The sequence below is a fragment of the Lingula anatina genome, chromosome 3, assembly GCF_051362555.1.
Source record: "Lingula anatina isolate TDL-2025a chromosome 3, LinAna3.0, whole genome shotgun sequence".
Classification (NCBI taxonomy): domain Eukaryota; kingdom Metazoa; phylum Brachiopoda; class Lingulata; order Lingulida; family Lingulidae; genus Lingula; species Lingula anatina.
Window position 1 is genome coordinate 8923641 of NC_141769.1, and position 13425 is coordinate 8937065.

At 37.9% G+C, this 13425-nt stretch overlaps 1 protein-coding gene across 2 annotated transcripts; it reads left to right on the top strand.

Moving 5' to 3' along the window:
• The first annotated feature begins 1487 nt into the window (after window positions 1-1487).
• Window positions 1488-10504, top strand: LOC106155732 (sodium/glucose cotransporter 4). 2 transcript variants are annotated; one of them, XM_087009368.1, is made up of 16 exons: window positions 1488-1931; window positions 2671-2742; window positions 3259-3363; window positions 3562-3621; window positions 4020-4124; window positions 4558-4663; window positions 5251-5331; window positions 5613-5818; window positions 6195-6330; window positions 6764-6871; window positions 7288-7438; window positions 7819-7987; window positions 8145-8357; window positions 8655-8696; window positions 8810-9044; window positions 9858-10504. In XM_087009368.1, the coding sequence occupies exons 1-16, from the start codon at window positions 1851-1853 to the stop codon at window positions 10100-10102; spliced, it is 2115 nt and encodes a 704-aa protein (XP_086865494.1). In that variant the 5' UTR covers window positions 1488-1850; the 3' UTR covers window positions 10103-10504. The 2 variants fall into 2 exon arrangements, with proteins under 2 accessions (XP_086865494.1, XP_013386157.1); XM_013530703.2 differs by lacking the exon at window positions 8655-8696 and having other exon boundaries at window positions 1491-1931.
• Window positions 10505-13425: the final 2921 nt, after the last annotated feature.

Below are 13425 nucleotides of genomic sequence, written 5' to 3' on the forward strand. Positions count from 1 at the left end.
AAAGCGACCTGTTTAACTGCGTACAAATATAGATCACTCAAGTAGTTCACACAAGCAAAGATCAAGTTTACCGCTGTGGAGCGGTCACCGTAACACCTCACGTCCTGATTAAGATTTATTTGGACCGCTATTGGACAGTGGCATAGCTTTAAAAGGCTCACACCGTTCACACTAAAATGCTAATACTACAATTCAAATCGCCACTTAATATATACCTAATATCTGTGAATTATTTGTTAGATTTTTCATGTAGGCCTATACAGTGTATATCTGTAGTAACACTTCTGGTACATGTAGTAACACTTTAGTTGATGTAAAAAAGGATCAATACAAATGAATGAAAAAAGAATGAATGAAATTTCGGAATATAAACCACATCCTCACAATTGGCAATCTGCTACTAACGATGAAGCCAGTTACAGTTACAGTTACAGATGGTCTACGTTTGTGCAGATGAATATAAATCTCCCCCTCTTGGGGCTCATTCCCATTGAAACTAGCGGTATGTGTAGATCGGTCAAACGCCACAGGGACTTTCGCTGATTGCAATCAGTTTTACAGTTTAACACGGCTTCTCCTAGCCTACAGAAAGGCTGATGATTTATACGAATACGTTGGAAACATGAGGAGGTGTCTTAGTTTCCAAGAGAATGAGCCCTTATACCTCAACAAAAATGGGCACAGCATACAAAATACTTTATGTAGCCAAATGTTCACAAGCACAACGAAGCTCTGTTTTTGCTCCAAATTAAGTAGGATAAGTCCATATGACTGAAATTGTCATTTATTAATGACGAAAACTAATAAGATACAAAGTTACAAAACTGGGGAGATAATAAACATCCCCCAAACTATATAAGTGCTAAATATAAAAATAATAAAGTATGTTAATGAAATGTAACCAGGATTAATTATGAAAAATATGAGAAATCACAACAGCTATAGGAGCAAAAAGTTGGCGCAAATGAAAATAAAAGGCTTATGAAAATACAGTGCAGCTGCTAAAACTGCGGGTAAATATATCCGCAGCTACAAAGCTGAATGACCTTACACTGAATGCAGCTCGATGGAATTAATCTCCAAAACATCTTTCATAGAATATACTTGTGTGTGCCTTGATACACAGCAGCTAAGACATTCCTTAACCCTGGACATCTGTTAACACCTTGTCTTGGTCAACTACTTAAGGTCAAAATGTGCAGACACAAGACCCAAACAAAACGTTGATGTATTACCAAAAAGTTAATAGCACCACTAAAACAAACCATTTGCTACATAAATACAATTAATTCTCTTAATTGTAGTTTTATATAGGTACTTGATTTATTTTGAACATAAACAGTTAATTACTTTACTGGTAATTGTATGAATATTGAGAATATCAGGGCAGATATTGATATATGGTGTTAAGTGTACGTTAAGTGGGCCATTTGATTTGACCAAAACAGCCCTATCTCCCCCGCGTAACCAAGTTGTTCCGCTGAATAAACAATTGCTTAATAAAATCCCTTCGTTTGCAGGAAGAGCGGATCAAGTTAGCTGCACCACATCTTTAATTCATTAAGTTATCCAACAAAGCGGTGAGATGCCAGTGTTAGGAAACGTGGGAAGTACTGCATTTGAAAACTACTAAGACGAGGAAGCTTGCAGCAACATGCGGGTGTCTTGTTGCGGCTGCAGATTTTAGGCTATCGTTTTGTTGTCAGCAGAACAATTACACTAAGGAATAAGACCCTTGTTGTGGTTATATGCTCTATATCTTCTTCAGAATTGAAGGAGATCCGCTTCAATCGCGAGATCAACTTCACCTCCTAGTCATCATCTGATAGCTGTCCAGGCGCGACCATAAAATGGAGCAAGGGTTGGACCACTGGGCGGACATTTTGGTTGTAGTGCTCTATTTTGTTTTCGTGTTGGCAGTGGGACTTTGGGTGAGTGTGGGTGTGGGTGTTGTTGGGTGTTGTTGTTCACCTTAACATGACCTATAAATTTCCATTGTTGATGTAACATAATAACACCATTTTCTCATCAAGCAGCACAGTATTTTTAATCGCCCTAGTGTGAGAGACTGACAAAGGTTTGATTAAATAAAAGAGTTACTTAGATTGCATTCCCACAGATTTTTAGATCGATCTATCCCCGTGGGGAGTCTCACTAGATTGCAGTCAGCTTAGCCGGTTTAAATGTCTGTCCCGCCTACTAAAAGCTGTAAGGGGGTAATTAACTTTCGTGCGCGCTCGGCTGACAGCAATTTGACGTGAACCCCTAGTGATCCAGATGGATCGATCTAAATCTGTAGGAATGCAGTCTTTAACATATACCAGTACTCGGTGTAACGTGCACTGGAGTTTGAGGAAGGGATTAACCCTGCTCCCGTAGAGTATACGTAATAACTTGCTCGGACCGGTGAATGATTCGGAAACGTATATCGCTCGAAGTGAAAGGGGCTATAGTCTGATAAGTCTGATAAGGGGGTGACCGTGGCGGCTTTTAATGTTTTTTTTTTCTATGATACAGTAATAGTACTTTTCATGGGTTGTATTCGTTATCCACCTATTTCATGCATTTTGTGGATGTCTTTATATGTGTAAATTTTAGTTTCAAGTACTCGTGCCTTAAAATTAAAGGTATTGTTAATAAAGCTTTCTTTATATATATAACATTTTTCAGTCTTTATGTCGCCCAAACCGTAGCAGCGTCAAAGGGTACTTCCTCGCTGGGAGAGATATGATTTGGTGGCCGGTAAGATTCTCAATTAGTGTGTGTGTGTGTGTGTGTGTGTGTGTGTGTGTGTGTGTGTGAGAGAGAGAGAGAGAGAGAGAGAGAGAGAGAGAGAGAGTCGAATTTTTGTGTTTAAAACCTATGTAGATCCAATTTTTGTTAAGCACAGTTATGTTTTTGTATTTTCATTGGGAGACTAATTTTCGGAAAAAAATCTTATCAGTTGTGAGGGTGAGACATGTGATAATGCCTATCACTTTAAGTTTTTCGTTTTCTATTTTATTTCATTATTTTGTCTGACGTGTATTATTTCGCTTTTTACATTCTGGGTCTGAATAATGTGCATGGTTATCTGCTGCTGCTCGCTTAAGACGCAAACTCATGTAGCTTAGTTTTTTTAGAAATGTCAACGCTTTCCCTTTAGTATTAGGAACACCATATCCAGGATCGCATATTTAATTGCAACCTATGCGCCTTTATTCAAGCTTTTTATTCACCAGTTAAACACACGCAGTGACTATCATTTCCTTGTACCAGGTGGGCGCTTCACTCTTTGCCAGTAACATCGGCAGCGAACATTTCATCGGACTGGCGGGAACAGGAGCTGCCTCTGGCATTGCCATAGTAATGTACGAGTGGTCTGTAAGTCTTTTTATCAAATATATCTAATATACGAAAAATCCACTGAACTTTTGTAATCCCAAACGTGTAGTGATTTTTTTTTATGTTTAGCAAGATCAAAAACCTACAATTGAATCTAGTGAGGTGATGGGAATATTGGGTCTTAGTTTAATCCAAATTAAAGGCTGAAAAGTGTTACTGAATATATTTACTTTCCAGTCCATGCCACTCGTCATGCTGCTTGCATGGGTATTTCTGCCGGTTTACCTTGCATCCGGAGTAAGTGTATATTTATCTGTTTCTTTTCATTTGTGTAACTGGTCAAGATTAGACATGCTTTGTTTTAATTTTACTCTAGGTATTTGATTTTTTTAACTTCAGATTGGAATCAGCAAGAGATATACGGTTAGCATAAGGCAATACGTTTTAGTATTTCAAAAATGCAACACAAATGATAAAATTGCTTATTCAGGTACAAAGGAATCGTAACTTTACACTGTTTCATTATTTTTTTCTATTTACTATTATTTTTCATTACGCTTTCGTATGTAAGGGCCACAGTTAATGCACATTTCTAAATTTTGACGCTTAACTGCATGTACATGTATATAGGTATGAAATGTTCAAGTGAAACTTTTGGTATTTTAGAAATAAATTTACAATGTTGTATGTTTAAGGCCTACACGTTACCAGGTTACCTACAGAAGCGTTTTGGCGGCCAACGTCTCCGTGTGTACATCAGTTTCATCGCCCTCGTGCTGTATATAGTTACCAAGCTTGCCGTAAGGAACTTGCCTTCCAACCTTTTTTGGGGAAATCGCTTACATATTCTCGTTGGATTTGAAAGCTTATTGACCCTTTTTTGTCAGTATTATCCTATTAACACTTTCAAAATTGCTGAAAAGGTTTAATTTATATTTTAGATAAATATCTCAACATATATTACGCTTTTCATGTGGTACTACAACAGACACGCAAGAAAAAAAAGGCAACTATTAATTTGTAAAATAGAACCATAATCTTCAGATAGATTCGAAGTGTCTTTGGCAATTAAGGTACCCATTCAAGGTATCCATTCTAGGTGCGCATCCACACAGGCGTCTTATTTATCGGCAGTACTTTTTAGTTGGCAAATTATTTCAAATATTCATTCAATATAGTAAAATCTCTTTCTGAATTGAGTACTGTATCTCGATATAAATATATTCACTGTAGGTTAGCATCTATGCAGGCGCCCTCTTTATCCAGCTTGCCCTGGGCTGGGACATGTATGTATCCATTGTCGTCCTGTTGGCTGTCACTGCCGTCTTCACCGTGCTAGGTAGGTCTACTAGCATTTCCAGTCCCCCGCTATCTAGGTCATTGGTCTACTAACATTTCCAGTTCTCCTCTATCCAGGTCGTTGGTGTACTCTAGGGAATGCGCAGGATGTCCATATTTTCCTCCTGTGAGGAAAAAGGAATGATTTGTATATATCTTACGTGTATTACTGTTATTATATGCAATTAAATGTCTGAGACTAAGGTAAAGCTAAATAATGGGAACATGCTTTTAGTATGCAGTAGACATTTCTGGTGATTTTACTCTAGACATTCTTACTAACGGAATGTTAACACAACTGTGTGTTTAATTTTTCAGCACATATAACATGAATGTTAAATATAAAATGGACAGATTATATATTTTAAAAACGTGTGAAACGATTCAGCTAAAAATTACGTGAATTCAGAATTTAAAAAATGCAAAATCGAATGGGCTTTTGGTTGAACATGAAATAATACCACTCATTTTGTCAAAAGCCTTTTTGGATTTCACTCTACAAACACTTGTTCCAAATATTGTTTATGTCCTCTCAGATATATCTATAAATCCAGTAATATTTCGTCTACGGTTTTATCATCCTTTCAGGTGGACTAGCTGCGGTAATATACACAGACACCTTTCAGACCATAGTCATGATGATAGGGGCGGTGGTGCTTATGGCCATTGGTGAGTGTCGTCATCACGCCCAAATCAGCATTTCTCCGAGGTGTTTAACCTATTCCTTGTTAGTCAGATTTCCCCTGGTCCATTTAGTAATAATCGAATTTCCGTAGTTCGACACTTCGTACGTCTATTGTTTTTCATGGAACGTCTTGTTATATTTGCTGTACATGAGCATGTCGTAGCTAACTTGCAATTAAAATTTAAAATTGCACTGAAAATAAGTGAATTAGTTTAACACAGAATATGATACATCTTTCATTGATGCTATATATATATATATTCAGGCTTCGTAAAGGTGGGAGGTTACAACAACCTTATCCTGGCGTACACGGCTGCAGTACCGACAGTACGTGATCTGAACTCCACGTGTGGTTTTCCGCGGGAAGATGCATTCCACATGTTCCGTGACCCGGTGACCTCTGACCTCCCATGGCCTGGCCTCATTTTACAATCCACCATTGGCTGTCTCTGGTACTGGTGTGCTGACCAGGTGAATATGGATTGATATTGAATACGGATTGATATTGAATATGAATTGACATTGGATATGAATTGTTATTAAATATGGATTGATATTTACAATTTTCGCCACTTTGCGCGTATGTTAATGTATTATTAATATTATATTATAAACCATAAACTTGAGACAGTTATTGATTAATTTCACTACATACTGACAGCAAAAATAAGAAATTTTAAAATCAAAAACAAAAATTCTTTTAACAGTTTTGGGAAAATTAAAATTTCCAGCTATATTAATTTCGTGTTTTATATATATAGACCTAAAGGTATATAACGTGCTCAGTATGTGCCTTTAATAGAAACTGAGGATGTTGTTAAACGCCATTGCTTGATGTTATTTTCAGGTCATAGTTCAACGTGCCCTTGCAGCGAAATCCATCACTCACGCCAAGGGCGGGGCAATCCTAGCCGGTTACCTGAAACTCCTCCCTATATTCATAATGATATTGCCCGGAATGATGGCACGAGCTCTTTATCCTGGTGAGTGAAGATGTAATAAGTTTTCCGCTACTCAATGTGTACAGTCACTGGTGGATCCGGGATTTTGGTAAGGTGGAAGGGGGGGCACAAAGATTTTGCTGAGCGAAGCCACATGGTAAATCATGGTAAACGGGGACAAATTTACCGTGACATGTAGGTTTAAACAATTGCGTGGCTTTGTCTCGTTTTATTTGGTATAGTGTTTTTGGGGGAGAAGGGGGAAGGTGAAGCCTTGAAAAATTAAGAATTTGCCGAGACATGGATTTATGTGTAGTTTTAATCCCTTGTATCCCTCTTGGATTTTATTCTAAAACTCTGTGAATAACTCTAAAATCCTCTTCATACCGACGCCAATGAAAACGTGGCCTTCATCGCTGGCAGAGGTAAATGTCGTTTTTGTCATTTTTTTTTAGTTGTTTTCTTGTTGTTTCAGAGGAGGTCGCGTGTGTGGATCCTGCAGAATGTGAGAAATACTGTGGCAATCCGGTCGGCTGCTCCAACATCGCTTACCCTAAGCTGGTACTTACTCTTTTGCCAGTAGGTGCGTACGTTAGTTAAGGTTATATACGTGCATTTTCAATAGTGATCTTGAAGGAAGCTTTACGATTTTCCCGGAGTAAACGATTACAGTATTTTGTGTTCAGGTCTGCAAGATTTTAGGTCACAGTGCTGATTTTAAGAACGGCAGATTTACGTATTAGGAATTTGATATTATGATAGATGGGACAATGTGTGATTTACCTAGTTACAGTAGTACCGTTCTTCAAGGGGAATGCCCCTGCTCTCCCCAGTTATTATAAAGAAAGGGAAAGGTCAGTCAAGAACGCTTTAAGGTGTTGGCAAGGGTTATTCACATGAAGAAGCCCTCTCAATCGGTGAAATATACTAGTTAATCAATAAGACACAGTAGGTTCCCTGCATAACTACAGGTACCAATTCCATAATACGCAATTCCAGGTCTGAGAGGACTGTTAATGGCAGTAATGATGTCAGCTATCATGAGCTCTTTGACTTCAATCTTCAACAGCGCCAGTTCTATCTTCACTCTGGACCTGTGGAGACGATTTCGCGGGAAAGCAACTGAACGAGAGCTACTCATTGTTGGACGGTACTACATGTAGAAAATCATGAGAGGCATACAATTCACCTAAGACCTTTATACATAAAAAATGGAACTTTCCTTGGAATTTTCAGAAATTTCAACTCCGCCATAAATGCTACATGTATTAGTAGGAGTCAGTTTGAATGTCCTAAAAACATAACGGTTATGATGGAGAATGAATGTTTTAATTAAATTGCTGTCAAGGTTCATATACACTATTGCCCAAAATGGTTGGCACACGGAAATTTTGAAAATTTTGAAAATATCGCTTGGATTCTTTCATTATTATTGATATTATTAAAAATATTTACGAGAATGCCGTAGGAAAACTTATTTTTTATGTTTTACGTACTGTATCTCTAATTTTCCTATTAAACCTCTTTCAGAGTGTTCATCCTGTTTATGTGTGTGATAAGTATACTATGGATTCCGCTGGTAAAATCATCCCAGGGTGGGCAGCTGTTCATCTATATCCAGGCCGTGCAAGGCTACCTCGGCACGCCTATCGGGGCTTTGTTCCTATTAGCAATAGCGTGGGGAAGAATGAACGAACAGGTATTTCATAGTCTTGGCTGGTTTTATTTTCAAAGAGCTTCTAATGTCGGTTCTACACGTGCTTTGCAAACAGGCGCAACAGCTTGCCAAGGGAAATGGGAAATACTGATAAAAAGTTTTTAAAGGAAGTGTTTGAATCCTTGATTGGCTCTTTCAGGGTGCATTCTGGGGAATCTTGGCTGGTCACACGTGCGGAGTCATCAGAATGATTCTTGACTTCAGTTTCCCAGGCCCAAAATGCGGTGAACCAGAGACCAGACCAGAAATTCTCTACAAGGTCCACTATTCCTATTTTGGTTCCTTGACCATCGTGGTGACAAGTTTGGTCACTATTGTGGTCAGCTTGCTGACCAAACCACTGGATCAAAGGGTAAAGCATGCTTTGGTACATTTTTGTATTCCGAAATTGGAATAGGCTATTACTTTTTATTTGATTAAACGTCCAAAATTCTCTCTCATTCATTTTTAAAATGTAGATTTTTTGTAATGAGACAAAAAATCTCTTATTGTTTTGTAGAATTTTAAGAAGGTAAATAAAAGCATGGAAGGGTCTACTGTTTTACTCCTCTATCTTATCCTTCATACATGTACGTTACATTAGTATCCCCCATTCTCCTAAATCAACATTGTTTACTTCATTGATTACCACGTATTTTTTATGTTCTAGAATTCAGGGGTGAAAGAGGGAAAGGTTGTCCAACTTAAGCAGGTAATAACACGGGTTTGAGAGCCTCGGGGAAGGGATTTATGTTATCAATATGAAGCCACCGTCTACACATAAAAACACAATGTCTGTCTCACCTAACGCATTTTTCTACCCAGCTTTGTGGACTCACGTGGAAAACACGGTGGGACGCATTCAGGGGAATACAAGCTGGTTCTCCTTCTGATGCCGTTGACGTGTCCAGCTACGCCTCGGAGACCGGGGCTCCTGATTACAACCCGGTTCCTATGGTGGCCGTGCAGAAATCCCAAGACACAAATTTAGAAAAAGAAACGAAGTCTGAAACGGGTATCAACGGCATGAAGGAGTTAACAGCGAAAGAGCAAATATTAGGTAGGACAAGAATTGTTCAATACATTTTGCTAAATTGCAGTTTCTTTTGCTTGATGTTTTATAAAATGTATTATTATTATTATTATTATTATTATTATTATTATTATTATTATTAATGTGACAGTTGTTGCTACTAATCATACCTTACTATTTATATAGATGGGTGTTCTTTTTTCCCCCTGCTCATTCTTATTGATAATTATTTTTGCAAAATGAACCGTCATCAGTTGGATGATGGACATGACCAGTTTATTTAGTGTTATTCATTAGTTTATGCATTGCAATCCGCGAAGCATTGGCCTAACTCTCGGAGAGAACTAGAATGTCCCAGTTGATACAAAAAACGGATGGACAGTGATAACTCGTCTTTTTTAAAAAAATCAAAGGGATAATTTGCGGGTATATATACACCAACCATACTCTACATTTTAGAAATATACAACGGTATCAGAAAAACACCGTGAACAGCTTTCGTCAGCACTGAAGCAAAATTGTGGTAATATTTGTTTTGTAGGATATTGGTTTTGATTTTTGTCTGATTCCACTGCACCTCACATTCGGTTGTTAAAACCTACAAAAATTATTTCAAAAACCAGCTATAGCACTTCATTATTGAATACTGTTACTGTGAAAGATATTTGTTCAAAATAATAACATAGAAATAAAAAAACGGCTCAGTGCAGCTTTATATTCTTCGCGGTTTTGGTAGGGTAATATTACACTGCAAATAAGGGGACCTACATGTACACGGATTTAACAAAGACACGTTACAAAGACACGCACAATTCAAATGAATGTCTCTTAAATTTTCAGAGGGTACAGAAGAAAACAAGATCGAGCACCAGGAGGAGTCGATGTCCACAGAAACAAAAACGACCATTTTACGACATTGGGTCCACTTCGTTTGTGGCATACCGGAAATAGCTCAAGCCAGTGTAAATGATGCAGCCGTTAGAATGGCCGCGATGATAGAGAGTTCAAAGTGGAGATTTATTCTCAACGTCAATGCCGTTATTGCATTGGCCATAATGATGTTTTTGTGTGGGTTTTTTGCATAAATTACAATGTAGGCAGTGTGTGGCCTGTGTGTAACATTGATCTCAGGCTCATAAGAATGGCATCAGTTTGTTTTTTCGTAAGGATTTCTAAAAAATGAAATACTGTAAGGATTTCTAAATAATGAAATACTAATTAAATTGTATTTTTATTCCTTTTTTGATTCAAAATCTTATTGGGCCTCAAACTAAATTTTGTTTGGTTGCCACGTTAATACCATAACAGAACAGTCATGTGTCACTTTCTTGTCCTGAATACCAAAACGTTTTATGCAAAATAGGTGCTCGAAGACGAAATGAGCACTATCATGTAAACTATGAAATTTCCTTTACCACGTATGTATAATCATAGTGAGCTTAATGATAATGTTACATTCACAAAAATAAACTATTGCCGAAACCACATTTTTTTATTTTGCAGAGCCAAAATTTTTGAAACATTTTTGATTTCATAAATTAAATAAAAGACATTATAACCTACACTAAATTCCGCTCGTTTCTCTTTGTAAGCGCCTGTCGGCCAAATTTATGTTAGCTTGATTGGATACTTTAATTCGATTCTATATAATTCTAGATCAAAATAACGGTAAAGTAGCACGATTTGAAACGCCGCCATGCGACATCTAACTTGAAATTTTAACAAGTTTTTTATACTCATTTCTACCGTATTAAATATTTTCTTATATTTACAACATGACAATCGTTTTGTATCGCGGAGTATTATCTAATTTTTCATAGTCGTGGGGTGGGTATTGTGAAGTCCATTTCACTCATACGCGTACATGTAGGTTGCACATTCAGATTGAGATGGCCACGAAAGTACTTGGAATCTTGGTTTACGGGGATGCAATCGATAGATGTGCTATTTCACCGTAATTTGAATATATCATTTAAATGCCCTAACATATGACAAAATATTTAATTCACGGTCATCACACCGATTTCCATCTATTGTTGAAACCATGAGTCACCTACCCTATCCCGATAATTACGACAGCCACACGCACCTTATTTCTAGTACAAGTACTAGTATATAAACTACGTTCTGCGCTAATTGTGGAGAAAACTTTGGAAGATCAGTGTGGCCACCCTAGCACCCTCAGCAGACGAGACAAGTTTTACTTGTGACATATTACGAATAAAACTGTGGTATGGAGGAAATGATCACGCCCCTCACAACTGTCTGTATGCAGTAATCAATATATCCTGGCATAGACTGGGTTCCCACAGATTTAGATCGGTCCATCTGGATCGACATAACTCCCTGAGGGTTCACGCTAAATTGCTGTCAGCTTCCCGGAGCCGAGCGCGCACAAAAGTTAATTACCCCCTTACAGCTTTTAGCAGGCGGGACAGACATTTAAGCCGGTTAAGCCGACAGCAATCTAGTGAGACTCCCCAGGGGGAGAGATCGATCTAAATATCTGTGGGGATGGTCTCATACATTCTGTAAACCAAATGTAAAGCGTCTTTGAAAGTATGTTAAACACATCGAAAATATGCCTAAATCATTTCAACGCCTACATATCCTGCAATTCAGACCGTAAAACCGATATATCCCCATGAATAAAAAATAGCAGATGTCACTCTATTGCCGTGAACATTCTCGACTATTTTCACACCCGAATCCTCGTTTCCCGTTGTCATCAATCATGTATAGGGGAGACCGGGGCTAGTTGGCCCAGTTAGACACTTTTGGCCTTGTAGAGCCAACTAGGAATGAGTTAGAGTAACAAAACCGGTTTCAAAGTAAGCCTCATCAACTAAGCTACGTATGCAACGTCATTATTTTTCAAATATAATGCCAGATGGCTCACAATTTGACAAAAAACGCAGTTGACGTCAGGGGGTGCCAACTTGCCCCGCCACGGGGCAAGTTGGCCCCCTATACAAAAATGGAGTAAATATCCCACGTAAACGCCTTGCAATACATTTTTATACATTTTTAATTTATTAAATTGACTTTTGAGAGTCTCTGATGAATAAATAGTTCAAATGAGGTAGATTTATTGAGGTTTCCGTACGTCACGTTGTAGGGGGGGGGGTATGTGTTGCAAGAAGCAGAATATCTATCGATGAATTTGTTTTATTTTAATAAAGAATTGATTAATAATGGTATAAAACAGGTTTTTAATGAATGAAAACGAATAATAAATTTTCGTTTTAAAAGAAAGTAACATATTCAGTTTTAAACCATTGAGTTTGTTTCAACAATGGCCTCTAGCTGTGTTGCGCGCAAAGGTTTGTGGGTAATATGAGGGTCCAACTTGCCCCGAGTCAAGTGGGCCAACTAGCCCCGGGTGCACACTTTTTATTTTAAAGGATGGCAGCCATTTATGGTGCTAGAATGAGCAACGATGATACGTCTCTGTGAAACTTGAAACATTGAGCTTCAGTTTGTTGCCCTATACATATATTATATTCGATCAAAAGCCTATGAAATAGATTTTTAAATCTCTTTAACAAAATTACTTTTAGGTGCAAAAATACTTTATTTTGACTCACCGCTTAAGTAAAACTTTTTAACGTCCGACACCTCCTTTGCATTGTAGGCTACGGTCACTTTACAAGAGTATGTGGCCAATTTTTTAACTTCGTAGTTACTTTGTCATAAATTGACGGGGGGCCAACTTACCCCGGGGTCCAACTAGCCCCGGTCTCCCCTACATTGACTCTTCTTGAAGACGAATGGGCGGCAATAAAGGTTACAGTTTTATTAAAGTAGCTTGCCGTAAAAATCAGCATAAAAATAATCAATACACTGAAAAAACCTTCCAGTTTCCTCTAATTTTCTCGCTTGAAGGATAAAACTAGAACAATCGATGAAAATGTATATACAACATTGGTCAAAAAGGTTGTCCCACCCCCATTTCCATGTACTTTTATTTACAAATGATCACCTCACAGCTGTGAACTGTTAGAAATAGTGCTTTTTATTACGGATACCGTGTCTAACATGATTAATGGTTAAAAAAATACAAAATAGTGGTGAAAATATACACATTTTATACCATTTAGTAAAATTTATAAGAGGTACCCCCTCAAATCGACTGTTTCACTGTGACTTCTACAGATGTAAAGAAATTGTCTATAAAATTGAAAAGACGCCATCAAATGTCACCAAATTCACACACAATTAGCATTAGGGTGTGCTCGTTAAAAATTACGTGCCTAACAGCGTGTGCGTCTACCGCGTACTGCAATTATCTCCTGTAGACGGCGGCGACAAGCCTTCAACACGGGTTAGCCTATATATGTTTGTACCTGTAGATCACTGTTGCAAAACCCTTGACCTCAAGCCTAAACGGCAAACACATTATTTGACC

Coding starts and splice junctions, on each gene's coding strand:
- LOC106155732 (XM_087009368.1), top strand. CDS start 1,851: ATGGAGCAAGGGTTGGACCACTGGGCGGACATTTTGGTTGTAGTGCTC. Junction 5,332..5,612: donor GGTGGTGCTTATGGCCATTG/GTGAGTGTCGTC, acceptor ATATATATTCAG/GCTTCGTAAAGGTGGGAGGT. Junction 5,819..6,194: donor GGTACTGGTGTGCTGACCAG/GTGAATATGGAT, acceptor TGTTATTTTCAG/GTCATAGTTCAACGTGCCCT.